This window comes from Canis aureus, chromosome 11, assembly GCF_053574225.1.
Source record: "Canis aureus isolate CA01 chromosome 11, VMU_Caureus_v.1.0, whole genome shotgun sequence".
Taxonomy (NCBI): Eukaryota; Metazoa; Chordata; class Mammalia; order Carnivora; family Canidae; genus Canis; species Canis aureus.
In genome coordinates this window covers 29,828,568-29,855,769 of record NC_135621.1, presented here as the reverse complement: position 1 = coordinate 29,855,769, position 27,202 = coordinate 29,828,568, and the positions used below count along the sequence as shown (strand labels likewise).

The window sequence follows — 27,202 nt, the reverse complement described above, 5'->3', positions numbered from 1 at the left end:
TCACGGAGATCCCACAATGTCACCCAGACTCATATGTCCATACACTAAGCACTGGGCCAGGCACACGCAAGAAAGTGGGGAGGTTCGTTTACCCAAATGAGCATTAACCAGTCTCCACACCCAGGGAGCCCACAGCCACCCTCAGAGACCCACCATCCTGCCTCAAGGCAACACATGGCATGGCTGAGAAGTCCCAAGGCCCGGGTGAATCAAGCAGGCTTCCTGGTGATGGTGTCTGAGCCAGACCTCATAAGACACTAAGATTTAGGTAGCCCCCAACCCTGAACTTGGACTCCCCAGTCTCATTTCCCACCACTCTCCAGGTGGCCAAACTCAACCCATTTTCTGCTTCTGAAACTTTGCTCTGGAGATTCCCTCTACCTAGTAACCCATCCCCCCCAAACCTCCAGGGGCTGACCCAAGTTCATCACTGTGACAGGACTGTCATAGGATGACCAAGGACAGCACTCAAGCACAAAGGTCCCATAAATACTTCTCCAAGGAATCCCAGACCCTAAGCTAAAGCAGCACCCCTTGTAGCCATCCCGCCTGGGCTGTCGTCTCTCCGGTGGACCTGTCTCAGGACCTGACTGAACACAGAGGGTCTGCTCTTGGTCTCCTGGACTCAGCAGCCGAGCCACTTAAGCCAAGACAGTACCTCGCTAACCTCAGTGTCTCCCCTGCAGGGGACCCTCCTTTGATGGTCAGACACAGGCAGGGCAGAGCATGGAGGTGGCCCATCTGTGGGGCCTTTCTTCGGTCATTCGGGGGCAGGTAAGGTGATGCCAGCACAGATGGCGGGCGGCTCTGGGATGAGTCAGGAAGGAAATCTGACCCTCCCCGTGGAGCAAGCGGGGCCTGAGAGGTAGTATCAGTCGATCTGGGGTGGGGACAAGTGGGGGGAGTGGGGAGGGGGCCCTGGGCCAGGGAAGGCAAGCAAGCAAAAGGCCACCCGCTTCTATGACAAAATGTTTAATGTTCCATAATGTGCAGATTCTGAGTGAAGAAGGCCCATTAAAAATCAACGAGCCGTACATTCTGGTGACAGAGCAGCCGGCCTTTCCCCCTCCAGTCCCGCTGAGAAGCAAGTCACTGCAGGGAGATGGCGCTGTGAGAACATCGTCCTCAGTGTGCTCCCCGGGGAACACACAAGAGTGAATGCCCGGTGTCATCCCGGGGCCGGGTAAGACAGCTACACAGGAGAGAACCACAGACACACACATGACAAGAAGACATGAGGGCCACAGTGGGCCAGGGAAGCCACGGGGCACACGTGTGGAGGTATACACAAGAAACGTGAGTGGGCCGGGGGCGACGGGCTCGGGGTTCCTTGAACAGAAGGGCCTGAGAACCCAGGAGACCTCATGTGCCTGCCGTGAGAACCCAGGTGTGTAAACCTGTGCACAGGAGTGAGAGCTCAGATGCTCCTGGTGAGCAGTAAGGGCGAGGACGCAGACATGTGCGTGGGGCCCGCGAGTAGAATCACGGAGACACAGGGACCCACAAAAGGCCCAGAGCAGCAAGTAGAGGGGTGGTGGGGACTCCACCCCCAGGGCTCCCAGAAATTCGCTCGGGTGGGGGCAGCCCAAAGCCATGGGAGTCCAAGGGTCTAGGAAGGCTCAGGACGGGGAGGACCCAGCTCTGCTGCAGACACCGGGGTCCCCCCACTGCCGCCGATGGCTTCTGAGGTGCACAAAGTGGCCAAAGGCATCAGAAGGGTCTCCTCAGGCCTCGCTGCTGCTGCCACCACCTCCGATGCAGCTGCCACGCTCCACCCACACGAGGCGGGCCTGCTCCTGCAGGATGCGGCCACGCACCACTTTGGCCAGCTCCTCAGAGTGGCCCCACGCATGCGCTGGCACCTGCACCCAGGAGCAGGGCAGCCCCCAGAGCACCTGCTCCGAGCGGTGGCACTGCCGCAGCAGCTCTGAGTCCCGGCAGCCCGGCCGGCCCAGCAGACCCCTGCCGGAGAGAGCGGATGGGCAGTAGTCAGAGCATGGGGCAAGGACAGACAGGGACACAGAGACAGGCCAGGATCTGGAGAGCCAGAGAGAGAATGGGACAGATGCAGAGACACAAGAGGAGATGGCAGAGACAGAGAGACAGAGATATCCAAAGAAGAGGAAAGGCTGGTCCCACCCCCCACCTCTTCCTTACCTGACTTCCCGGACATTCTTCTCTGTCACCTCCACGTGGATGACAATGGGGTAGATCTCGTTCTGGACTAGCTCCCGCACACCCCGTGCGCCCAGCTCCAGCAGGCAGTGCTTCTTCTCAGGAGATTGAGGCTATATTTTACTCGGGCCCAGAGACATGAACCTCCCTGCCCCCCAGGGCCCCAGGCACAGCCCCCTACAGGGCCTGTCTCCCCCTCCACAAGAGCCTTGGCAACAGGGATGGCCAGGAGGCGTGGGGAAGTCAGTCACATCCCACTCTGAACCTCAGGCTTGCCATCAATAGGATGGAGCTAACCCCACCACCACCCCCATCTCTGGCAGCCCCTAGCCAGCCCCCAAAGTAGCAGTGGATCTGAGATGGGATGGACCAGCCAATCACCGCAAAGGTGACCCATGTATGACTGGCCCAGCCTCCCATTCACAGGTGAGGAAACAGGCCCACAGACATGCAGGGACTAGCCTAGCACCTCTGCAGGTGAGCAGCACAGGCCTGCACTCAGACTCTGGCTCTCGGCCCAGAGAGGCAGCCCCCCACCCCAGCACCTACCTTCCCAACAGACTCCTGGATGGCACGGAGTCTGCTGCCCAGCCCAGGGGTGGCAGGCTGGGCCTTGGGGGCTCCAGGTGCTGATGATGAGCACTGTTCCTCCCCAGAGAGGCTTTCTGCAGAGCAGTGAGAGGCAGGGAGGAAGGGCCAGTGGGCCTGGCTGTCTCCAAGGTGCCACCCAGCCCTCCCCTCCACAGGCACAGACTCACCTGCTGGGCACACTTGGAAGTCCAGCCGGGAGTTGGGCAGGTCTAGCAGGTTGCGGATGAGCCGGGGCGCCAGGCACTCAGGCAAGAGCACCACAGGCCGCAGGGCAGACACCAGCAGTGGCCGCACCAGGCTATAGGGTTTGAGGCTCCGCTCTGGCTCTACAGCAGGGTGGGGTACAGAAGAGATGAGGGTGCAGACAGGGTCCCCAGCTCCTCTTCCATCTTCTCAGGCGCCCCATCTCTTCTCCCTTCCTAAGTCCTGCTGCTGCTGCTTCATGCACAGGCGCGCGCGCGCGCGCGCGTGCGCGCGCACGCACACACACACCCGCACACACGAGGCAGAGCTGCCCCCTCCTGGCTGGCACCACTACAGAAGTCTCAGGCCCCATCCCCCACCTCGCCCTTGCCCACTCCAGACCATTCTCCTCTTAGCAGCCAGAGTCAGATCCTGTAACTCCTCTGCTTTCAATGTGCCAGTGACCTCCTGCGACCCTCAGGAAGCCCACACCCTCCATAATGGTGACCCAGCCCTGCCAGAGCCTAGAGAGATAGTGAGCCTCTGCCCCAACACTTGCCTCCAATCACAGGGCCTCAGCATGACTTGGGGAGGCCCAGCCCCACTCCAGCATCTCCTGGCCCAGATAACCCCAATTCTCCTTTCAGAGCCCAGGCTCTACCTTCCCCGGCCCCACACCGTGCATGTACCCTCAAAGCACCAGGTTCTCCTCCAGCACACGAGTCATACTTTGTATTTATGTTCACAGATAGGATTATCTGACTGGCAGGCAGCAGCCCCACGAGGCAGTTTGCTCTGAGGGGAGGAACCACGGTGTCCCCTGGACCAAGCACAATTCATGACAGAGCTGGCGTGTGAAAGACACTTGCTGCCCTGGTGCCCTGCACACACATCACACGTGGCTGTACCTCTGTGCCTTTGCACAGCCAGGCCTTTGCCTAGAACCAACCTCTCTTCATCCCTGAAAACCCTACCTCTAACAATTTCCCTTTCAGGGAGTCTTCCCTAACTGCCATCTTCTTGCCTCTCAGAATCGCTGCTCCTTCACCTGGGCTCCCCCAGGTCCTCCTCCCTGATCTGACCCAAGGGCTCCCCCTGCTGCCTCCAGAGACCCACTCAGGGGTCTCCGCGGCAGCCGCCAGCACACACCAGAGAAGCACAGCTACACCTGCTCCTCTAGACAAGAACAGACCCATGCTCACTGCACGCCCCAAAGTCATACAGCGCCCACAATCGCACATGTGCACACATCTGCCTCCTCCATGTGGCTCCCTCAACCCCGGTGGCCCATCTCTCCCTAGGGGGAGCCTGTCTCTCAGGCCCCTAGATGCCCTGCTCCCCAGTGGAAGCCCCATAGCAGGCTCTTTCAGGCCAAAGGGACTACCACGGCCCAAGGACCCCCAATGTGCACGCTCATGGACACCGTGACCAGCACAGGACGTGCCTCTGCACTGGTGCGCTCACCTGAGCAGGGCTCCAGCAGCAGCTGCTCTGGAGGATCCCCTGCAGAGCCTCCCACATGCTTGGGCTTCACCAGCCTGAGCTGGTCCAGGGCTCGCTTCTTCAACTGGGAGGGGAAAAGAGGAGCACCTGAAGGAGGAGCACCTCAGGGAGAAGAGGATGAAGGAGACCCCCAGCAGAGGGGGCCCGGCTGCCCTTGCTGTCCAGGCTCCATGGAAAGGCCTGGGTCAGCAGGAGAGCCCCCTCCCTACATGGCCCAGTGCAGCTTCCCCATTCCACCCCACCCCCAGCAGGCAGGTGAGGGCAACCATCCCTATGGGCCCAGGGAACCCAGGGAAACAACCCTGTCAGAGCCAGTTAGAGCTAGAGGTGCCTGAGGTCTACCCCGCACTTTACAGGTGGGGAAACTGAGGCCCAGGAATCCAAGGAAGCTAATGTCACATAAGAGACAAGCTGTGGGACCTCTTCCAATGAATGAGCAATGTGACCTCATGTAAGCAGAACCCCAATGACAGCCCTAATTACACCAACAGCCACCAGGTGTCAACTGGCCACAATGTGACAGGCACTAAGCCCCAGATGTCATGAAGTCACTGCACCCCGCAAGGTAGGCCACATAACCTACCCCCGTTTTACAGAGGAGGAAACACAGCTGCAAGGGAGGGCCAGGTGCTGGTCCAAGGTTGCCCAGCTGGCATGTGGTGGAGCTGGGATTCAGGCCCAGGCAACCTGGCTCCAGAGCCCAAGTCCTCATCCCTCTAGCACCGTGGCTTCACTTTGCCCATGTGGACATGGGGAGGCTCACCCAGCCAGGCCCTTATCCAGGGGACTGGACAAAGGGGGTGTGATTGCCATTCTGTCAAGTGCTTATTATGGCCAGGGCTGCTCCTGCACATGGGGCCCCCACTACCTCCTTCAGTCCTCTGAACTACCCTGGCCAGAGAGCCCGGCTACTGCTCTGTGTGCCGGGCGTGTGGAGGACGATCAACCATGTCCAGGGGAAGGAGCGAGGTGGGGGCCTCCCTCTTCTCCTCCCCCTGGGGCCGCCAGAGAATGGAACCTGGCCTCTACCTTTGGGACCCCACTCCCAGAAGCCCCTCATCCCAAGCCGTTGCCAGCCCGCCCAGCACCACTTACATTACTTCGGGACCCTCGGTGGCGGCTGGAGGGTAGGCCTTTCTCCTGAACTTCTAGGAGCTGCTGAGCTCTGCAGGGTAGGGTGGGGGGTAGGGATCATATCACACATTTGTAGGGAGAAAGGGAGCCCTTACCCTCAGTCCCCTTATGCTTTAGCAGAGAATCATGAGGGACCATGCAGGAAGAGAGGAAAAATCTCCCATCCTGGTCCTGGCTCCCTGTGTGACCTGTCCCCAGACTCCTGGTTCTGCGTCACCTTTGATAATTGGGCACAGTGCCCCGGTCCAGGTCTCGCAGTGTGAGGGGGTCAACCCGCGTGCACAACCACTCTTGCCGCCGCTTGTACGCTGGGTCCATCAGACGCAGGATCTCTTGGGCTTTCACACACAGGGCATGAGGGTCTGCGCGCTCGGGCAGGGTGAGGTTGGCTCGAATATAGAAGGGCTCAGTGCTCAGCCCCTTTGTCCAGGCATCTAGGGCCTCATGGAAGGACTGACAGGCTGGACATGGGCAGGGCAGGGGCAGCAGGGAGGGCAAGAGGAGGACAGAGTCAGGGAAGGGCCCCTTTCAAGGCCTATGCTGCCAAAATGCTATGTTCCCCTTCTTAAAGCAAGAGTCTGAGGCCCGGAGAGGATAGGGACCTGCCCAAGGCCACCAAGCCTACTAGGAACAGAACCAGACCTTGAACCCAGGTCTCTGGACTCCTGTCTAGTGTTCCTTGTCTAGAAGACAGACAAGCAGCAAGGGGGCAGCAGTGCGGGAGGGCAGAGCACTGCTGAGAGTCAGGTAGCAGTGTGTGTGTGTGTGTGTGTCTTTCTCTCTCTCCTGCCTCGGCTGTCCCGCCTACACAATGGGCTGGGTGAGCTGTCTCTTGGGCTCTCAGCTCCACCCTTCTAGGACTGGGAGTCCCCAGTTCCTCCCTGCCCTGGGCCAGACTTACCCTTGAAGTCCATCAGGAAGGGGAGCGTGGACACCTGGCTCCAGGGCAAGGTTCTCTGCTGGACCTCACCTTCCAGGCCTGCCCCCTCCAGGCCAGCAGCCTCTGCCCGTGGCTGAGAGAAGACCCAGGCAGGCAGGGAAAGAAGTGAGCTTCCCAGGCAACACAGCCCTGGGGCTAGCAGAAAACTGGGTGGGGATGACCTGTCCCGTAATTCCGATGCCCCTGTCTCACAGGGCATCTATCCAATCAGACCCTTCTCCCATCAACAGGACTCCTGGCCCAGGGTGGCACACCTGGTCTTTGCCACGTGGGCTTGCCCCACCTCCCACCCCAGCCCAATCAGATCTAATGCGCTGCTGGTTGAGGTAGGGCGACCCACAGGTCATCTCTGAGCCTGCCTCCGCTTCGGTCAACCCCCAGAAGCTCCGTCCAGTGACCTACACCCACCAATCAGGGGGCGTCCCACCCCAGCTACTGCATGGCTCCACCCCCAACCCGAGGAGCAGGACCTCACCTCTCTCGGCTCCACCCTGGCAGACCCCGGCCCCGAGAGCACCCTCCGCACCACGGCCCCAGACCAGCTGTCCCCAAGGAAGGACAGGCCATCTGGGCCCTTGTCATGGGGCTCAGGCCCCCCCGGAGGGCTCCGGCAAGACACTCGGATAGCCAGAGACCTGGGAAGGGAGAAGGGAGATGGGAATCAGAGTTCAATCAGGATTTGACTCAGTTCAACCTTCTTGGGAGAAACAGCACAGCAAACCACCCCTCCTCGAATGTGCCATGACTCCCACCCCAGGGAGGGGGGGGCACCACACCTGTGGTGCCACTGGAAATGCCCTTCCCCCTCATCTCTGCCTGGCAAATTCTGCTCATCCTTCAAAGCTCAGTTCCAAAGCCACCTCTCCCTCCCAGACCCCTGCCGGTGGTGGGGTCGGGCCTCCTGCGGGACCACACCATCTGCACCTCGCCGGAAGAAACCCCCTCAGAACCAGCGTGCTGTCGTGGTCAGCTCCAGGATCCTAGCACCAAACACAGTGCGTGCATGGCACAGGGCAGCTGACTAATAAAAGCTCATTCTGCTCACAGTTTAGGGAGGAAGGTCACCATTAGAACACAACACAGACCAGAGACGGTCACAGCGGGCCATGGGAGCACAGACGGGAGCAGCTTCCCAGAGGATGGGGCCGCAGGGCGACGCCGTGGTGGCGAACAGAGGCGCCTCAGGAATAGACAAGAGAGGAGGTGGTGTTCCAGGCTGAAGGGCTGGCAGAGGCAGAGGTGTGGAGCGCAGAACGCAGGATGTGTGGAAGGACTGAGTGACAACAGTAATAATAGCAGCAGCGGACACTTACTGAGTGCTCCCCATGTGCCAGACGCCATGCTAAGCTCCCTGTCCTAATTAACTAATTTACCATCATGGGAAACAGCTCCCAGAAAAGGCTAGCTGGAGCCAGCCTGAGGAGGGCACAGAATGAAGGCGTCTGGCCTTCCTCTTGTGGGCAGAGGAAACAAAGTGGCACCCAGATCCCCATCATAGCAGGGCTCTTCCTGCCCCTGGACAGAACTGGTGAGTCCCTATGGCCAGCTCAGAGACAGCTGCCTGGAATTCCCTTCCGTGACCCCCTGGCCAGAGCATCAGCAAAGAGGAGAGCCCGAATGTCCTCTCGCCTCCCTACTCCCCCTGGCAACTGCAGCCCACACAGCCACACTGCCCCCTGTTGCCAGCATGGGGTGGGCAAGGATACAAGGGCTCTAACCCAATCAGCCCCCATGTGGGGTGGGGGGGCTCTGACCCTCCTGGAGCCTTTCCAGGCTCCTATTCCCTCAGTCAAAACAGAGCCAACCCTGAAGGGCTGTGACTGGACATGGGTGCCAGAGGCATCCGCGCTGCCTTCATAGGCAACCTCAGCCCCACCCAGCCCCGGTGCATTGATGTGGCCCCGCCAGAGATGGGAGGGTGGAGGCTGGGCCTGGCTATGCTGCCCCAGGGCTGGAGAAACAGTCCCGCTGCACACCCCAGCATTAACTGGACAAGTGAGCTGACTGCTTGATTCTGTCCCCACATCCATAAAGCAGGACAATGACGTCACAGTCTCCCACTGTGGGTGTGAGGGTCAGACAAATGTAAAGATAATGCAGGTAGAGGTGGGAACCAGGGGGCTCCAGGGAACGTCCAACTGCAGGCCTGGGCCCTGGTTGTGAAATTCACAAGGTCACGGTCAGCGCGATTTCTGATTAAAATGGAATAAAAAAATGTAAGCCAGCCGGCCTTCAAGTAAATCCAGCTATTGTCTCGTGATCCTTTTGCTTCGGGCATGTGCCCTGGGTGTCTGTCACGGTGGGGTGCGGTCAGGGGCGTCTGAACAAAGTGGGACCGGCCGGGACGCGGGGGCCAGATGGCCTGGTTGCTTAGCCTCTGCTCCCCGGCAGCCCCAGGGGCATCCACCCCCCGCATCGGAGGGCTGGGTGAATGACACGTGGAGCGCTCTTAGAACGTGGAGTAAGACTGAGGCCCAGTAAAACTCGGACATCTACTGTTAGCTAGTGTGATTCAGAACAAGTCACCTGTCTGCGGCTCACACTTTCCCCACCTGTTTCAAACCCACAGACAACCGAGCATCAGGGCCACCCCAGGTGAGGGCCCAGACGGCAGCCTGCACTCAGCCCTTCGGGGTCCCACCTGCTCGCCCCTCACCCCTTGCCCCTGGCATACCATCCCCACCCCAGCCTCTCAATCCCTGAAACCCCAGGTTTTCCTGCTCTTCCCACCCATGCGACTCCGGTAGCACCTCCTTCAGAACATCCTGGCCCAACTCCCTGAGGGACGGGGTGACTTCTCTGGGCCTCTACTCCCCACCCCCCCGGGAGAGGGAGAAGAGTCCACCTGGGGGCTCCCTGGGGCCAGGTCCAATTGGGTCCCTCTCAGCTACAGGCTTCAGACAAGTGCACAGGGGTGGGGGAAAGAGGAACAGAGTGGGGGGCGGGGGCTGCCTGCCCCAACCTCTGGACTCCTGGGTCTCTAGCAACACAACCTGACTGACCCCAACCCTGCCTGTGACCGGTAGGGGTCCCCACCTACCAGCCCCTTCCCTCAGTGTCCAGTCAGGAGGCAGGTCACAGAGGGAGACGGGGCCAGTCCTTCACTCCGCCCACTCTGAGCAGTGTGTGTAGCCTCGATGAGTTCTCCCCACCCCAGTGCACTGTGGGAAGACCTCCAGGCAGTGCACATGACTGCTCTGCTCCAGGCCAGGGACCCATGAAGCTCAGATTCAAGCCTGTCACATAAATTATCTCATTTAATCCTCCCAACAGCCCCATAGGAACCATCTGTAAGCCTCCATGTTGGAGAAGAGGGAAACTGAGGCACAGCAAAGTTATTACATGACGAGGGTTGCCCAGCCAGTGGGTAGTGTAGAGCAATAACCTCTCCAGGCAAGGTGGTCAGTGCCAGAGATTCAGTGTCCATGTGATCTACCAGGGAGACCCACCCTGACACTCGCCCAGCAACCCTCTCCCAGTGCTCACCCTGCTTAGCACCCCATGCACACTCTCTGGCTCTTCCTCACTATCTCCCCACCTGCCCGGCTGTCTGTTCAGCCTCCAGCCTGCCCCAGCACACCCACTGTCCCGCACCCCCTGCCCTGCTCCAGGGCCTGAGGAGTCTGGAAGGGCAGAGGAGACCGGGAGGCTGCAAGGGCCCAGCACACAGTGAACACGAACCACGAACATGAGTTGAAAGTAGCTCACGAGAAGGAAGGTACTTTGGAATCTCCGACTCCACCGAGCGGCCTTGGTGACAAATTCCTGACTGTCCTCAGGCCTCCTTCTCATCATCTGTATGAGGGGGCTAAAAACACCAGCCCTGGGAACTGAGCAGCAGCAGCAATCACAATACAAGGAGCTACCGTCACCACTCGCTCTGAGCCAGGCACTGTCCCAAGCACTCCAATGGAGACACTGGAACCTACGACAACTCCATGTCACAGAGCGGGAGACTGAGGCCCTAGGAAATGTAGTGACTTGCCCAATATCTCCCTGTAGCAGGTGACAGAGCCCCAATATCTTTCTTCCCACTGTGCTCTGCGCAAGAACAGCGGCCTGGACGCATACAGGCGGCACCCCACCCGCCAGTCCGGGTCTCCCCACCTCCCCACCCATCTATCTGCATCTTTCCCTCTCAGTCCACCATCCCTGCCCCCCCCCAATCTGCGTTCTACCCGTGTCTCCCTCCTCCCCAGGAACTGCAGAGGTGGCTCTTGTGATCCCGGGGCCTCGGCAGGGACTGGGCCAGAACCTCCAGCTCCGGTGCCCCCTGGACAGCCGCCAGGACCCCTGTGCTGGAGGAAGGGAGGCAGGCAGGAAGGGAGGCGCCTCCGCCCCTTCCCCCAGAAGCACGTCCTGCACTGGGAGAAACAATGTCCTACTGGGCCTGCTGCCGGAGGGCAGGGTGGGGGCGGGGGCCTGGCCATGCTGCTTCGGGCTCATCCTGCTCTGCCCCGATTTCTTGTGTGACCTGTCATCTGTATCCCGCATCCCCACATTCCAGCTCTGACCTTCAGTGCTTCCTCTGCCCTTCCCAAAATCCCAATCTGATCGGGTCACCATGGACCTGGGCACCCTGGCACTTTCCAGCTGTGCCACCTCAGGCAAGTGGCTTAACCCCTTTGAGCCTCAATCTCCTCTATAAAACAGGGGTAATCATAACAACACCCACCTCCCCAAACAGGGAGAATGCTGTGAGGCAGCCAGCAGTCACAGCCAAACCTTGCCATGTTTCCCGGAGTGTACAAGCCAAAGTCCACACTTTCCCGCCTGACTCACAGCCAGCCTGACTCAGTGCCGCCCCGGCCCCGGCCCCTTCCCCCTCCTGGCACAGCCACCCTCCGGGCCCTCCCTGGACAGCCTCTGCCCTCTGCTCTTCCCCAGCTGCCCTCCCTCCCTGAGTCCGAAGGCCACATTCTCAACACGGCCTCCTCCATTGCCCGCCCTCCCCAGACCCTCCAGTGACCAGGGAGGTCACTCATCAATCAACAATGACAGAGCGCTTCGCCTGCAGCGCAGCTGAGCCGATCTGTTTCATGACTCCTGTCACGGGCTTGTGGCCAGCACAGCTGCAGGGCACCCACAGTGGCCCCACCCCACCCACAGCACAAAACTTTGCTGGGAGGCCCCGACCTGCTGGGAACTCAGAGTCCGGGGAACAGCCAGCAGAGGATCGGTACGGGGAACGATGACCATTCACTGAGCACCTACCGACACGTCCGGCAGAGCAGGGTGCTTTACTGACTCAAGTCCTAGATCCCCAAACACCCCCATGCCGAAGAGATCATGGGCCACCTTCAGCAGAGGAAACTGAGGCCCAGAGAGAGAAGTGACCAGCCCAGGGCACCAAGTAGATGAGAAACAGTGATGGGATTTGAATCCCAGGTGTCTGTCTGAAAACCTGAATATTTTACAGTTGCATGAGGCTTTGGCTTAGCCGCTGCTTCCCCCCGCCACTTGTCCCCCAAAGTCCCCCATCTGCCTCCCCCACCCCCACCCCCACCCCCCCAGGCAGCCACAGTACCTGTTGAGGAGATCCAGGCCACAGCCTCTGGCCAGGAGGCCGTCAGGCTTCCCCAAAGGCCACACGCTGTCAGAGGACGAGGATGAGGAGAGGCCAGGAGACCAGGGCTTAAGCGTCACACTCCCTGGGGGAGGTGGGGGGGCGGTGAGGGGGGACTGAGGCTCTGGGGTGCCAGAGCAAGAAATCGGGGCAAGCCAGGGCCCGTGGGAAAGGGTGAGCCCCTCAAGCCCAGGGACTGCCCAGGACCTTGGCAGGTTTGAGGCCCCAGGCACACCAGACCCACTGGGCTCAGGGCTGGGCCAGGGCCAGCCCCAGAGTGACCCTTCAGTTCCCCAGGAGAGGATGGAGGGCAGGCTGGGACCGGGGAGCCCATATGGCACAGCCAGGTGTGAGAACGAGGAGCAGGCCTGGGCTCAAGGTGAGCGGTGAGGCCCAACTCCCCAGGGTCCTCCCAAGCACAGCCACCCTGCCTGGCCCAGGGCACAGTGGGGCCTCAGGAAAGAGGGCCGAGGGCAGAGCTGGCCATGTAGGCCTCAGGTGGGCTGGAAAGCCACCCCCACCCCCAGATAAGGCCACCCCACGGAGTCCCTGAGGGCCATTACCTGTGATGTCAGACATGCTGCTGAAGGACCTGAGGGGGCGGGGGAGACAGGAGCTGAGGCACAGAGCATGCTCTGCCCTCCCCTACCCGCTCCCCCTGCAGCCCCCAAGCCCATGTGGGGGGGCCCAATCCCAGGGCAGCTGTGCCAACCAGCTCCCCTAAACTCATAGTGTAAGAAGCTAACGTCCTTCCCCCTAGGATGCCCCCTGGCCTGGCCTGGCCTGGAATGCCACCGCCTCCTGGAGGCCTCCCCTGACCTCTTACCCCCTCACCTCACCCCTACTTTCTGCCTTTGTCATTCACCACTCCCATGTCTGCTCCCATGCTCATACACCCCAGTCCTGGTGGACTCTTTGGTCCAATCAATCACGTCCATGTTGATTACAGCCTCGGGATAGGCACCCGTAAGGGAATACATTAAGGGCAACGTACTTCGCCACCACTGGGACGGGAACCATATGCCAGGAGGCAGCCCGTCCCCCTGCCCTTGGTCTTACCACCAGTAGACACAGCCTGGTGTTTCTGGACTGTATTTGCCACTTGTAACTGAACACGGGGCCTGCTTTCTAGCCTGAGGTCCCAGACCCCTTGGAACATCCTCTACGTTCCCCAGTCCCAACACCTAGGCCTCCCCCCAGGTTTAGGATGGTTGAGGCTTGCCCCCCAGTGGCTCTCTGGCTAGTGCTCAGCAGGGGCTCAGCCCACTCCGCCCATTGGCCTTGGCTTAGCCCCTGACCCAGGACACGATTATGAATCCTGGGAAGCTGGGTCCCCAGAGCTCCAGCCATTTAAGGCAGTCAAAGGAGACGCCGGCCTGGCCCTGACACTGGCACTGGGGATTCTGGGAGGTGGCCATTTCGAGGCGTGGCAGTAGCATCTCCTCAAGCCTTGACTGTTCTCTCCCCACCCCGTTTACCTCTTAGGGGGTGCAGGGTCCTCCTCACGCTGCCGGCGGAGGATGGAGCCAGCGCTTGGGGGAAAGGGCAGGATGGAGAGCCGGTTGATCTCCTTCTCACTGTCTGTGGCCTCCTCCTGCCAATGGCCACAGTAGGGTCTGGGTCACCTCCACCATGACCCCTGCACCTCAACGTGCCTACTTTGTGCCCCTTCCATAGGTACCAATTAGGGCCCCGGGTGGATGTGGAGGGCTCTGCGGGTGTGCAGTGGGGGTCCCAAGTCTCCTGGTACCCGGGCCCAGCACCGAGCTGGCTCTGGGAGAGCTTATATGAGGCGGTCAGCCTTCGGGCACCTCAGGTGCTCGCATGTGAAACAGGACTGCGTGTTAGTGAGCACCAGCATCCGCACCCTGCACCCGCCACATTCGGGGAGGGCAGGTATCTTACCGAGGTGTGGGGCTCAGATCCCCCCATAACAGCCGCCTCTCCAGCTGCTTCCGGGCCTCCCAGTGGCGGGGGAAACTCGCTGAGGCTCCAGGTGCTGCTGAGGTTGGAGCACAGGGAATGGGAGGAGGTACAAGCCTGCGACAGGAAGGAGGAGGGTGGAGGTGAGCAGGGCAGGACAAGCGCCAGCCACAGTCATTTACTGAATATCAGGAACAAGGACACAGCAGAGAACCAGACAGCTGGATCCCTGCCCTCATGGAGCTCACAGCCCAGAGCAGACAGACTGTAAACAAGCAGACAGATAAAGGAAACAACCCCGAACTACCAAGGGAGGAGGGAAGGAAGGTGTCCAGGGTGGGGAAGGCACTCAAACGGCCCACCCTACCGGGGGCAACACAGTGCTTTCCAGAGAAAGTGTGGTTTGGACAGAGGACATGAGGATAAGTAGGTGTTGAGCAGATAAAGTTGAGGATGGTCTGGGCAGCTGGAATGGTATGCACAAAGGCCCTCGGGCAGGACTCAGACACAGTCCAGGAATTAAAACATTGTGACCCAGAGAACAAGGTTAGAGGGAGGAAGGGGCCCACCCTTCAGGCCTCGCAGGCAATAAGGGGCTTTGTCTTTACCTAAAAGCAGAAAAGCCACTGAGGATTTCAAGAAGTGAGAAGTGAAGGATGCACGCTTCCTTTGTTCTATTCCTCCAGGCTCCATGCACCAGACACGGGGCCAAGGGATCATCTTTAAGCAAACCCAAGATAGGAAAAAGCAGAGATCCTGACAGAGGTCCAAAGACGAGTATCTGGTTGAAAGGGGTGCCAGCTGGCTGTGTGAACTTGTGCCAGCCCCTGACCCTCTCTGGGCCCTATCATCATACAATGAGCAGATTGAACTAGCTGGTCTCTGAGAGGCTTTCAGGCCCTCGTGCAGCTGGACGTCTCCAAGTGTCCACAAAAACCAAAATCAAAATCAAACTATTCCCCTAGTGCCCCAGGAGCAAACCCCAGACTCAGACACCCATGCACCCCTTTCCTGCCCCCTGATACACCAAGCCAACCCCAGCTGAGAGCTCCCCCAGACCAGCACATTCTTGACCCACGGTGAGGGTCCCATCAGAACCCCCAGATTTCCTCCCAGGGCCAGTATCGTCCCATGCCCAGCTAAGGGCTCCCCATGGGGAACCGCCGGGCTGACATCTCCCACCAGGTCCTGCACATTCCCAGCCTGGCCAGGAGCTCCCGCCAGGAGCCCAGCATTCCCACCGCCACCCTTGTTCCCCTAACCCTGCTCACCTTGAGGCAGGGCCCGCCCTGCACCCGTTGCAGCTGTGCCTCCAGCAGGGCCTTCGCACCCTCCAGGCTGGTGAGCATGGTCAGCAACTCGTCCCGCTCAGCCTCGAGGCCCCGCACCTGCTTGCGGTACTGGTCCTTCTCGATGAGGCTCTGTGAATACTGCAGCTGGATGCGGTCACGGCTCTGGATGGCCTGGGGAGAGTGGGCAGCGGGGTGAAGGGGCCACACTGGCCCAGTCGTCCTGCCCTCTACCCTCTCGGACAGGGGCAGGCAACAAAACCATGGGCAAACGGGTATGAAAAGCTTCCTGGGTGCCGGGCCTGGTGCTAAACATCAGCTCGTTTAATCTTCACGCGAACTTTCCAAGGTGGAACTTTCCAAGTTCTCTTTATTCTCATTTTACAGACAGCCTGGCCGGCAGGGACAGAGCTGGAATTCAAACCTGGGGCGGTGGAGGTGCACAATCCAGGGTCATACTATTTCCCGAGAGCAACCCACCGTGTGCCCCGGGCTTGACTCACAGCATCCCAGATAGTGGAGGAGCTGAGATTCAAACCCAGCACACAGCACCCAAAGTGCTTGTCCCCACCATGAACACCAGAGTCCCTGGGAGCTGGACCTGTTACCCAATGCCTCAGTGAGAGTGTAGGGACAGAGACAGCACAGGTTCCTGGGCCCACCAGGTCACCTGCACTTTCCCCACACCCACAAGGGGCTCCTGAGGCTCATTCTAATGTGTAGACGTCAACTCCCCCAGTGGGATTCGAACTTGGTGCCAGGACAAAACCTCCTGCCCATCCCCCTGCGTGGAGAGCCCTCTACAAGGAAGGGGGTACCTACAGGAGATGGCTCGCCCTGTGGCCTCAGGAGATGAAGGCCATGGTACCCAGGGAGCCAGAACTCTGGCGAATTTCTTCACAGGCAAATATTTGCAAGCACCAACCTGTGTCAGCCTTGTCCTTGATGTGGAGGGCACAGGGGATTCAGAAACGATAGGTGCCAGGACCAGCCTTCCTGAACGGGGGGCTCAAGTGAGGCAGGTGTGCTCAGGGGGGGCGAGGCTGATGGATCTTGAGTACTCAAGGGCCCAAGTCTGTGCTTCTGCAGGCCTACTTGCTCCTCCCAAACCAGTCCTGCACCATGAAAGCCTCCAGCTACAATCCTAGTCCCGTCCACTTCTCATATGAGAACCAGCGTCCAGACTCACCTGGTCCCGCTCCTTCTCGATCTCCTCCAGCTGGGCCAGGACCGTGGCCATGCGGTGCTTGTACAGGTCACAATCCTTCTGCAGTGTGCGATGCTTCAGCCGCAGGTCCTCCATCTCCTGCAAGTACTGCGGGCAGAGCGGGGTGGGGTGAAGCGGGGCGGGACGTGCCCAGGTCAGACCACAGGGCTGGGGACCCGGTCAGCTTAGCCTGAGCTTCAACCTCCCCAGCTGGGTAGCCTGGGCCACAGACTGACTTCACCTCCCTGGGCCTCAGCTGCCTACCCTGTAAAATGGGGATAACACTAATAACGACACCCTGTTGACCAACCTCGGCCTCCCTGACCATGCTGTTCCGCTTCCGGCACAGTGCTGACCCTCTGCTCCATCAAGTAACTGACTTAGGAAGATGTGCACAGAGTACTGTGGTCTCCCCTGCCAGAGTTTACCCTTCACAGGGGCAGAAAGCTCTGTTTTGTTTGCTGGTGTATCTCAGTTTTCGAGAACAAATGGATGCAAATGTCTTAGCATGGTGCCTGGCACACAACAGATGCCCCGAGCAGGTGGGTTAAAGCACCATGGCGATGCCCAGCACCCTCCCCTCTCCAGGAGCCAGGCTGTTAGCCAGGAGGAAGGTGGGGACAAAGCAGAGACAAGGCAGGGAGCAGGGTAGGGGTCAGGAGGGCTGCTACCTTGTCCCGCAGCTCCTCAGCCCACTGCAGCTCCCCCTGCACGGCATGCAGCTTCTGGCACAGCTCCTGCCTGCTGTCCTGGGCCTCCCGCCAGTCATGCTCCAAGATGTCCAGGAGGATGCGCTCTGAGCCTGGGGACCCCAGCCTGCTGGCTTCCTAAGGATCACAGTTCAGAGGCTGCCTCAGCCTCAGGCCCGGGGCCCACAGTGACTGTGGCAGGAGGGAGGGGGACTCACAGCCCTCAGCCCCGCCCCACTGGCTCTGCCACCTTGGCCAAGGGCCTTGACCTCTCTGGACCTCCGTTTCCCGATCTGTAGAGTGGGTGCGGCCCACAGCCCCGAGCACCCTCCAGGGAGCATCTGGGGTGGAAATGAAGTAAGTGGATGAGGGCGTGCTTGTACAAGTTGGCCCAAATTTTATTCCTAAACAAAAACCAGGCCCTCTAGCTCTTGCTCTGGCTCCCACCCACCACCCAGGGCAGCCAATGAGTGCTATTTCCAAAGCCTATCTCCCCTCAACCACATCAACAAGGGATCTTCACAGGGGCTGAGCCTGGCCCAAGTAGATAGACCACAGGCCAGAGATGCAGCCCAGAGACCCACACTCTAGCCAGGCACCCTAACCCTATGAAATACAGCAGAGTCCTGACTCCCATCCCCCACTCCCTGTGTAGAGCATCGGCCAGGCAGCAGGCCCACCCTGCCATTGACCCACCACTGACCTGCCACAGGACACCAGGCAAGCCCCAGGGCCACCCAGACTTCAGGGGTCTGAAACTTTCCAGGGTTGCAGACTCCCCTACAAATCTGAAGGAAGCAGCAGGCCTCTCCCCACAAAAATGCTCACATGCAAAATCAGGTGCATAGTTTCAGGAAGTTCAGAGACTTCTTGGGGCCACCCACAGGCCCCAGACCAAACACCCAGGGAGATCCCAGCACAAAGGACCCTCCACTCAGAGCTTAAGACAAGAGCCAGCCAGGATTCCGCCTCCAGCTCCAGAACCTCACTCTCCAGGCCTCAGGAGGATGAGCGAGCAGCAGGCTGTCTGACACCCGCCCCCCCGCCCACTGCACACACCCCCTCACGGCCCCGCGCACCTGCTGTAGGCCCTCCTGCAGCTCCTGCAGAGACGCAGTCAGCCGCTGGTTCTCGGCCCGAAGCTCGGACACTAGGTCCACGTTGTCTGTTTCCTTGTCTTTCTCCTTGTCCTCGGCCCCGGGGAGCGGGCCCCTGGCCCTCCGCAGCAGGCTGCACTCCTCCTCCAGCCGGCTCACCTTGAGCTTGAGCTGATCCACCTGGGGCCCAACACAGGGATCAGCCCCAGAAGGGATACAGTCCAGGGAGGGGCCACCAGCAAGGCCATGGCCGTCTCCCGTGGCCTCCAGGGTTCCCCGAGCAGGAGTCCTCCCCGGACTGGTCTATGAAGAAGGGACAGGCTGGGGAGTCCCAGGGGAATCTGCTTCAAGGACTTGTGGGCAGGGGTACTTGACCCCCACAGACTCATCTGTCCCATAGCTCCAACATTGAGCGCAGGTGATGCAGCCCAGTGCCAAGGAGACACAGGAGGAGGACCGTACCAGCAACAGAGAGAGCCAGGGCCTGGGCCCAGCTCCGCCTCCAACTCAGTGTGACCATGGGTGAGTCCCGGCCCCTCTCTGCGCCTTGATCTCCTCACCAGTAAAATGGGCCCCGCTTTAAGACAACAGATGGGTAGAGGCCTTCAAATTCTCACAGGCTGGCTTTAGAACTGCCAGGGGGTGTGACGGTGGCTGTTTTCACAGCTTTCTATAAAATCCCTGAACTGGGATGCCTGGGTGGCTGGCTCAGCAGTTGAGCATCTGTCTTGGGCCCAGGGCATGATCCCAGGATCCCAGGATCGAGTCCCACATTGGGCTCCCTGCATGGAGCCTGCTTCTCCCTCTGGTTACATCTCTGCCTCTCTCTCTGTGTCTCTCATGAATAAATAAATAAAATCTTTAAAAAAAATAAAAAATAAAAATAAAATAAAATCCCAGAACCCCAACCTGTCACCAGTTTAGTGCATGCAGTCAGAAGCTGGCCCAGGGTGGTAGGTGGGCAGCTGCATGACGGCCTGGCCCAGAGTGACACGCACACACAGTCTGCTGGATGATAAGCACACTCAGCCAGAGTTATTTTCCATGTGGGGTCCAAGGGCGCTGGGCAGTGACAAGAGCAGCTGCAGGTGGCAGGCCACAAAATGAAGTCACTGTTGGGATAAGGACACAATGACCTCTGGTGCTCTGCACAGGCATGCCAACGTCTGGTGCCCTACGAGTGCCCTGGCCTCTCTTGGAAATGGCCTGTAGCTCCACACCCCTCAGTCAGGCAGGGCCACACACATACACAAACGTACACACAGACACACACACCACACACATACACACACCACACACATACACACACGCACACACACACACACACACACACACACACACACACCCGTGGGTCGGATGCTGGGTCAGGCAGCTCCACTCCTCCTCCACAAAAGACTCAAAAAGAAATTCATGACTCTCACATTCCTTTCCCCTCACAAAACATGCTTTGTGAACCACCAGAGAAAGACAGCTAGTTACAAGGGCAAGCGAAGTCACACCCTCTCCGGCGAACTGCAGCCACACACCACGGCCTCTGGCCTGACCCGCGGCCAGCAGGCGCCCCGACGAGCTCAGAGACAGGGCACTTGGGAATCTTCCCCGAACACCAGGAAACACGGATGCATTTAATCCTGGTGTACAAACTCACTGAGCACAAAATTATAGCATTCGGTCCTTAAGTTTATGTTGCTCAGAAATAACAGCTCATTAAATTTGCACCTTATAAAACACAGTATTAAATCACAGCCACCGCACACCTGCCCGTGGGGGAGAGGGGACCCAAGCAGCCAAGACAGGAATCAGCAGCTGTTCCGTTCATTTCCATCTGCAACACCTCTGTTACTTTTTTGGCAGAAAAGCTCCAAAAAAGTAAGGCAAGTTTCTGCTAACTATGTTTAAAGAAAATCTTATCTATTGGTTGAAGTTCATCCCTTACCTTGTGTTCCCTAAACCAGGGAAAAGCAGTTACTATCTGCCCGGGGGCAGGTGACCTCACCCAGGATGGTCATAAGAACATGCACCTGCGGCTGACCTGCAGACACACAGAGGCACCTCCCCCTCCTGTTCTTCACGCCCCTACCACACCCAGGAAACCCCAGACAACTGTACACGAACACACACACACACACACACAGAGACACACACGACACCCCCCCATCCCCGCCCAGGCACATACACACTTCTGCCACTGCAGGGGACCCAACCCAAAGGTGAAACAAGCCATGCCCCTCCTGACTCCCCTGGGCTGGTGACTGTCCTACTATCCTGAGTAGCAGACCCTTTTCTTCCAGGAAAACCTCACAGCATAGCCCACATATGTTTCAGGAAAAGCAGATGTGGTGAAGAGTGGGGGGACCCTAGGCCACCCCCAGCAGTCCTGACTGCAGAGTCAGAAATCCTTCACTCTTGGGATACTGGGAGAATGCTCTAGCCAACCTCTCAGGGCCTGTTTCCTCATCCAGAAACGGGGCACTAACAGTGTGCCCCCCCCCGCACCTGCCCCAAAGGAGCCGCTAAAGAAGTCAAGGAGCTGGTGCGGGTCAAGCACTGAGGACGGAGCCTGGACACCAGGTACCATGGTTCCAGCAGCCGCAGCCGCCAACTCCCATGAGGACGATAAGGCAACAGAGGCACAGGGAGGAAGCCGTGCCAGTGCCACCCTCTGCTCAAGCTGCTGCCAGTCTGCAGGCCTCCGACAGCCCCATCTCACACCTAACATCAGGCCGATGCTCAGATGAGAGCCTCACGGTCACCTCGCACCCTTGCATCGGCCACCTACTCCCAAACAGGCCTGGTAGCCCTTCAACTAGCGGCCTCAATGCCCCCGACCAGGACTCTCTTCCCCAAACACCCCAACACCGGTACCTATGGCCTCTCATGTGCCCCCCGTCGTCCGCGGGTACCCAGCATACCTGCTGCACCACAGCGACAGGAGGCTCACGGGTGAGGGGGCTGCAAATCACAGCCAGAACCCCCGCCAGGGGGCCTCGCATGGTATCAGTGGAGAGAGTGTCCTGTGTGCTGCTGGCACCGTTAAATCCTCGACAAGCACTGGCTCACTAAGCCCTCTGGACAACTCCCTGCAGCACCGAGACACCAGCTCGGCCCCCACACTAGGTCCCAGTAAGGAGCCAAGAAGGCAAGGCTCGTTTCTCGGCCTGTACGTGGCGCAGCCACACTCGCCACCCAGAGGAGGTGAGATGGCACCTGGATGGGAGGAGGCAAAAGAGTGTCGTCGTGGGGCAGGGGCCAGCGCCAGGGCTGGCCGATGTGGTGCACAGCCAGGTTGGGCTGCTCCCCGGCTCAAGAGCTCTGTGACCTTGACGAGGGCCTCCGTGACTCAAGCCTCGGTGTCTATGCTTCAAAACGAAATCTGGTGCCTGGTGCCTCGGTGGGATAACCTGGGTGTCGCACGGTTACACTTAACGACGGCAGCTCACGACAATATAGGTCTGAGCCCAGCGGCGCAGGCCTCCATGCATCTCAAACTCTTGATTTTAAACTCCTGGAATCCTCACTAACCAGGGCTGCTTCTTCACCTCAGCACTGGGCTACCTTGGGCTGGAAAACTCTTGGCTGAGGTGGCTGTCCTGCACGCTGCGGGCTGCTGGGTGCCAAGAGCACACTCCTCATTGTGACCACCAAACATGTTTCCAGACAAAGCCAAGTGTTTCCGGCGGTGGGCCACGTCACCCCCAGTTGAGAACCACCATCATAACTCAATGAAGTCAATGCTACCAACATCCCCGTGTTACAGATGAGAAACTGAGGCACAGGCCGGAGAAGGGACTTGCCCCAGGGTACAGCGGCCAGCAGATGGTGGCTCTGGGACACAGACCAGCTACCACACAGCAGGCAGTTGTGGTAGAGGTTGCCCCTCGCCCACATCCCCCCCCACCCGGCCCTCGGCCCCCAGCACCTACCGCCAGCTGCAAGTCCCGGCTGCGCAGCACGGCCGAGTTCTTCTCCTCACTGAGCTGTGCCAGGCGCATGGCGATCATGTAGTTTTCATCCTTGAGCCGCAGCAGCTCCAGGCTGCCCGCCTCCCAGTCCTCCCGCAGCCTCTGGCAGCGCTCCTGTGCCTGCTGCTGTTCCCGCAGCCGCTGCTCCAGACCTGCCCGCTCCTCCTCTAGCACCCGACCCCGAGCCTGCAGCTGCTGCTCCCTCTGCAGCTGGCTCTTGCGAGCCTCCCGCAGCCGTCGCACCTCCGTCATCAGGAACTGGGTCAGGCCCTCCGGCCCCTCCTCATCTGCCAGGGACAGGGGAGAGAAGCGGTCAAGCCAAACAGATAAACTCCTGGGGGAGAGCAGACTGCACGGGAAAACCCAGACTTTAAACACACTACATGGCAATTCTGGAATGTAGTTTTCTAATTCCGAAGTAGAGAAACCTTCCTAATCAAGATAAAATTTAGAACCTGTAAGAAGAAAGATGGACAAATCCATACAAAAGTTTTTTAACTTATGAACGACGTAGGGGAAAAATGTAACAAAAGAAGTTAAAAGATAAACGGGAGAAAATATAACAAATATAACAGGACTCCGAGCCACAATATATAAAGAGTTCCCACGAGTCAATAAGAGCTATAAGAGAAAAAAATGGACAAATCCATATAAAAATGTTTAAGACTTCTAAACAATCAAAGCTATAACAAAAAAGTTAAAATGTAAGAAGCAGGGATGCCTGGGTGGCTCAGTGGTTGAACATCTGTCTTTGGCTCAGGGCGTGATCCCGGGGTCCGAGATTGAGTCCCACATCAAGTCCCTTATGGGGAGCCTGCTTCTCCCTCTTCCTGTGTCTGCCTCTCTCTGTGTGTCTCTCATGAATAAATAAATGAAATCTTTAAAAAAAAAATAAAACGTAAGGAGCAGAGCAGAAGAAAATATAACAAATATTAACAAAGGATTCACAGCTCCAGTATACAAAGAGCTCCTATGAATCAATAAGAAAAAACAAACCAAATAAATATGGGCAAAAACTACTAATAGGTAAGTTCCAAAACAAAACTGGTTAACAAACAAAGGAAAATATACCCCAACTCACCATCAATCACTGGTATAACAATAATGATAATAGTAGCATGAACATTTGATTTCATTCTTTTTGCCAAATAAGTATAACAATTTACTTAATTTCATGACAACAGTATAAAGTAGGTATTATTATTATAACCACTTGAAAGACAAAAAAACCTAAGGCACAGGAAGTCATTTGCCCAAGGTTTACTAACTAGTAAGCTGTGAACTACATCTCTCAATGAAGTACAAACTTAAAATATTATTTTTGATGTATCAGACTGGCAAAAATGTTTTTAAGTGATCCCCAGGATTCATGAGGGTACAGCAAAATGGGCCCTTCTACACTGCTGGTGGGATAAGTATTCATTTAACACTTAAAATTTTACTTCCCAGATCAGCTCCTCCATTTGCACAAACATACACATACATACAAAGATGTTCCCAGCATCATCGGTAAATGTTACAAAACTAGAAACAACCTGGCTGTCCAGGAACAGGGGATCTCTTAAATGACTTATGGCACAGCATCACTAATAAACATTTGCGGTCATTTCAAATAAGTGTACCAAATGTGCAAGAATCACTAAAATCAGTTCTCACGAAAAGTGAAAACTGGAGCAACTCACGTAGGATGGCCCCATGCGTGTGTGAGTGTGCGTGTGTGTGCAAATGCAAAGAAAAAAGAGGACTCACCCGACTGTCACCAGCCGAACAGAGCTAAACGAAAAAGTAAAGATCTTTTTATTCTAAAGTCGTCCAGAGTGTCTGATTTACACAGGAAACTGCAAACTCTGTACACCTGACACATACATGTCTGAAAATAATTTTAGGAGGAAAGAGCCATGATAAACGTGCAGGCTCTGAACTCAGACTAAATGGATCAGAATATCAACCTGGGCAAACTGCTTCAGGTCTCTCTGCGCCTCGGTTTCCCTATCTGTTCAACAGGGATAATGGAAGCACCTTCTCAACAGGGATGGGGTAAGGAACCTCTGCACTGGCGTCCGAGGCGCCAGCAGCTACTGTGGACTCACTCACCAAGGATCATGGAGCAGCGCTGGGCAGGTTCCTGGCCTGTGAGCAGCGTGAAGTGCTCCGGGTAGTAGAACTCCAGGGCTTCCAGGAAGGCCTCGTATCCCCTCTTGCCACGGCAGCGCAAGATATCCATCAGGCGCCCTAGGAGTGGCAGGGGATGCCCCAGGGTCAAGGTCAGGGCTTCCCCCAGTGCCTAGCCACTTCCTCCCCCTTTCTCTCCCCGTGCTTCAGGGCCCACGTTCCCCAGACTTTTTATTTCCCCAGATTTTTGAACCAGTGACACACACAGGGGCCTGTCTCAACACATCAGTGGGGAGAGCCTGTCTGCTACAGCCAGGAAGGCCAGGACCCTCCTGCCGTGGCACCTGTGCTTTGACCCATCCCCAACCCCCAGCCTGCCCCCTCCCCTCAACACACAGATACAGGGCCAGCAAATACTCCCTGCCTTTCCAGTGGCACACAGGAGCCCCCTCTACCCCAAAAGCAAACTACTCTTATTTCTCCAACGGGTCAATGCCTGAAATTCCACCATTAGAGCTTCATCCCTTTGCTAACTTTAGTTCAAAGACACACCCTGTGGGAGAAGGCACCCTCACGAAGTTTGACGGATCTTGAGCCCTTAAGGAAAAATGGCTCTCCGAGGAATGTGTGGCGCACAGAGGGAGAGGGCAGAGAGAACCCAAGACATCAAAGGCACAGGAAAGGTGCCCGGAGGTCCCAGACCAGGCTGCACTGGCAACCACATCCAGCTCCCCACTCCCGAGCGGGCCCAGGAAGTGGGAGGAAGCTCCAAGCCCGATAAAGCCCAGATGCCCGAGGGGGCACCGCACGGCCGGCCGCTGGGTCGCGGCGCGGGTCCCGCAGGAGGCAGGGCGGTGGCGCCTGAACCCGGCCTCCAGCGCCAGGGCTGCGCGCGCCGATCCCGGGCAGGGGGCGCTCGGCCCGGCCGGGCCCGACCCCGCGCCCCCCGGGCTCACCGGTGCGGTTGACTCGGCACGGGAAGCGGTAGGTGCTCAGCACCTCCTCCTCGTCCTGCTCGTCGATGACCCGGCACTGGCGCAGATACGGCGTCAGCTTGGCCGGGTTGAGCGCGCGGGTCAGCCGGTGCCGGACGCCCTCGATCCGCTCCCACAGCGCGTCCTCCTCCGCCTCGGACCCCGAGCCCGCGCCGGCCTCCTCCTCCGCCTCTGCGGCCTCGGCCCCGCCCGGCATGGCCGCGTCCTCGGGGTCTGCGGGCCAGGGGCGCGCGGGGTCAGCGGGGGCCCGGGCGGGGTGCGCCGCCGATCCCCCGGGGCGTCGCCGCGGGACCCGCCGCCCCTCGCGGCCGGCGCCCCCGCCCCGCGCCCCCGCCCCGCCCCCGCCCCGCGACGCACCCCCGGGCTCACCCGGGCGCACCCGGGACTCACCCCGCACGCCGCAGCCGCCTCGGACTCCCGGGTCCGCGCTCGGGCGGCGGCTCCGCCGGCGCAGGGGGGCGGTGTCCGCGGCGCCCCGAGCTCCGCCCCCGTGCCCGCGGCCGCCCGGGCTGGCCGGGCCCCCCCACATCGCGCGGCCCGGGCCCAGCGTCCGGCCCCGCCAGCCGCCCGCACGTCCGCCCGCACGCCCTCCTCCCGGCCCTCCGGCCGCGCGCCTCCCCCCGCTTCCTGTTTCCCGCCGGCGCTCCCGGCCCCGGCCCCGCGGGGTCCCGGCGGCCCGCCCACACCTGCCCGGCCTCCGGGAGGGCGGGGCGGGGCGGGCCACGCACGCTGCCCCCGCCGCGCCGCCGCGCACCTTCCCGCCCGCAGCCCGCCCGCGGGGCCGCCTCCCCCAGCACGCCGCGCGCACCGGCGCCTCGCGGAGCCCCCACGCGCGGGCGCCCCGCCACGCACCCCGCGCACCCGCTCGGCCCCGTGGGCCGCGTGGCCGTGAAGTGTGGGGCGAGGGCTCCCCCGCTTACAGGACCCGGGGCCCCCCAGAGGCTTCCCAGGTCTGAAGCACTTCCCGGCCCTGCTGGGAGCGGCCCAGTGCACCCGCGGGAGCCCGGCCTGGGAGCACTCCTGGGGACACTCCGTCCTGAGCGCAGCCGGCCTCTGACCTCCTGCTCCGGGCAGGTGAGCGGATGCTGGCCCTCTTGGGCCTCGGTGTCCCCCAGTAGGCCGCCAGCTCTGGCACCTTCCCTCCAGCTTCAGGGCCGCCCCTGGGTGGGCAACAAAGAACCGAGGCGTCGGGGCTACCTTCTCAGAGATGGGAGTCTGAACTGTAAGGGCACCACTGTTAACTCCCGTCCTACGTAAAGTCTCATTGAAGAACATGGGGGCCAGAGGCCCCGTATTTCCCGGAGGGCGTTCCTCCGGAGGAGAGGCTGAATGAACCCAGAAATGGTTGGGAGTAGTTCTGTGGTCAAGGTCAAGTAAGATTGAGAAGAGCTGCGTCCATACTCCCCCCTCCCCCCAGGGAAACTCATGGTCACTTACCATGATAAAGTCTGTACCCGTCTCTACTGGCACATGTGATACTATCTCTCTCTGCCCATTAGAAATTGCCGCTGGTGGCTGCTGGGAGGGAGGGTCAGGAGGGGCCAAATCCCAGCCCTGCCCCTTCAGTAGAGTCATCGTGCTGGGCGGGACAGGGAAGTGGAGACAATAAACGATTAAATAAGTGACTTTATGTAGTAAAGTGCTTGGCACAAAGTGGGCACTCCATGACAACAATAACAGTCTGCAGCGCTTATTATGTACGGAATGTTATTATATACAATCGTTTTCCAGAACATATAGCTCCTTAAATCAACAAACCCGTGAGGCAGCTTCTCCCGTTAACCCCATTTTGCAGATGAGGAAACAGTTAAAACACATGATGCTGCATGGGCGATA

General features: G+C 59.0%; 1 protein-coding gene across 4 annotated transcripts; it reads right to left on the bottom strand.

Annotated features, from left to right (window-relative positions):
• Positions 1-956: 956 nt before the first annotated feature.
• Positions 957-26,898, bottom strand: CARD10 (caspase recruitment domain family member 10). Of its 4 annotated transcripts, XM_077914615.1 has the most exons (22): positions 26,804-26,848; positions 26,425-26,526; positions 25,328-25,579; positions 24,354-24,491; positions 22,221-22,546; positions 18,280-18,477; positions 17,183-17,338; positions 16,494-16,619; positions 15,287-15,478; positions 13,998-14,132; positions 13,571-13,686; positions 12,656-12,684; positions 12,054-12,177; positions 7,002-7,161; positions 6,488-6,599; positions 5,804-6,047; positions 5,548-5,617; positions 4,414-4,516; positions 2,934-3,092; positions 2,725-2,840; positions 2,158-2,273; positions 957-1,962 (listed from the first exon to the last, which is right to left on the bottom strand). In XM_077914615.1, exons 3-22 carry the CDS (start codon positions 25,560-25,562, stop codon positions 1,725-1,727), a joined length of 3,093 nt encoding a protein of 1,030 aa, XP_077770741.1. In that variant the 5' UTR covers positions 25,563-25,579; positions 26,425-26,526; positions 26,804-26,848; the 3' UTR covers positions 957-1,724. The 4 variants fall into 4 exon arrangements, with proteins under 4 accessions (XP_077770741.1, XP_077770743.1, XP_077770740.1 ...); XM_077914617.1 differs by lacking the exons at positions 26,425-26,526; positions 26,804-26,848 and adding an exon at positions 26,564-26,706; XM_077914614.1 differs by lacking the exons at positions 26,425-26,526; positions 26,804-26,848 and adding an exon at positions 25,757-25,847 and having other exon boundaries at positions 2,158-2,270.
• Between the last annotated feature and the right edge of the window lie 304 nt (positions 26,899-27,202).

Coding starts and splice junctions, on each gene's coding strand:
- CARD10 (XM_077914615.1), bottom strand. CDS start 25,562: ATGCCGGGCGGGGCCGAGGCCGCAGAGGCGGAGGAGGAGGCCGGCGCG. Junction 22,547..24,353: donor GCGCTGCTCCATGATCCTTG/GTGAGTGAGTCC, acceptor TGTCCCTGGCAG/ATGAGGAGGGGCCGGAGGGC. Junction 17,339..18,279: donor TGCAGGAGGGCCTACAGCAG/GTGCGCGGGGCC, acceptor TGTGATCCTTAG/GAAGCCAGCAGGCTGGGGTC.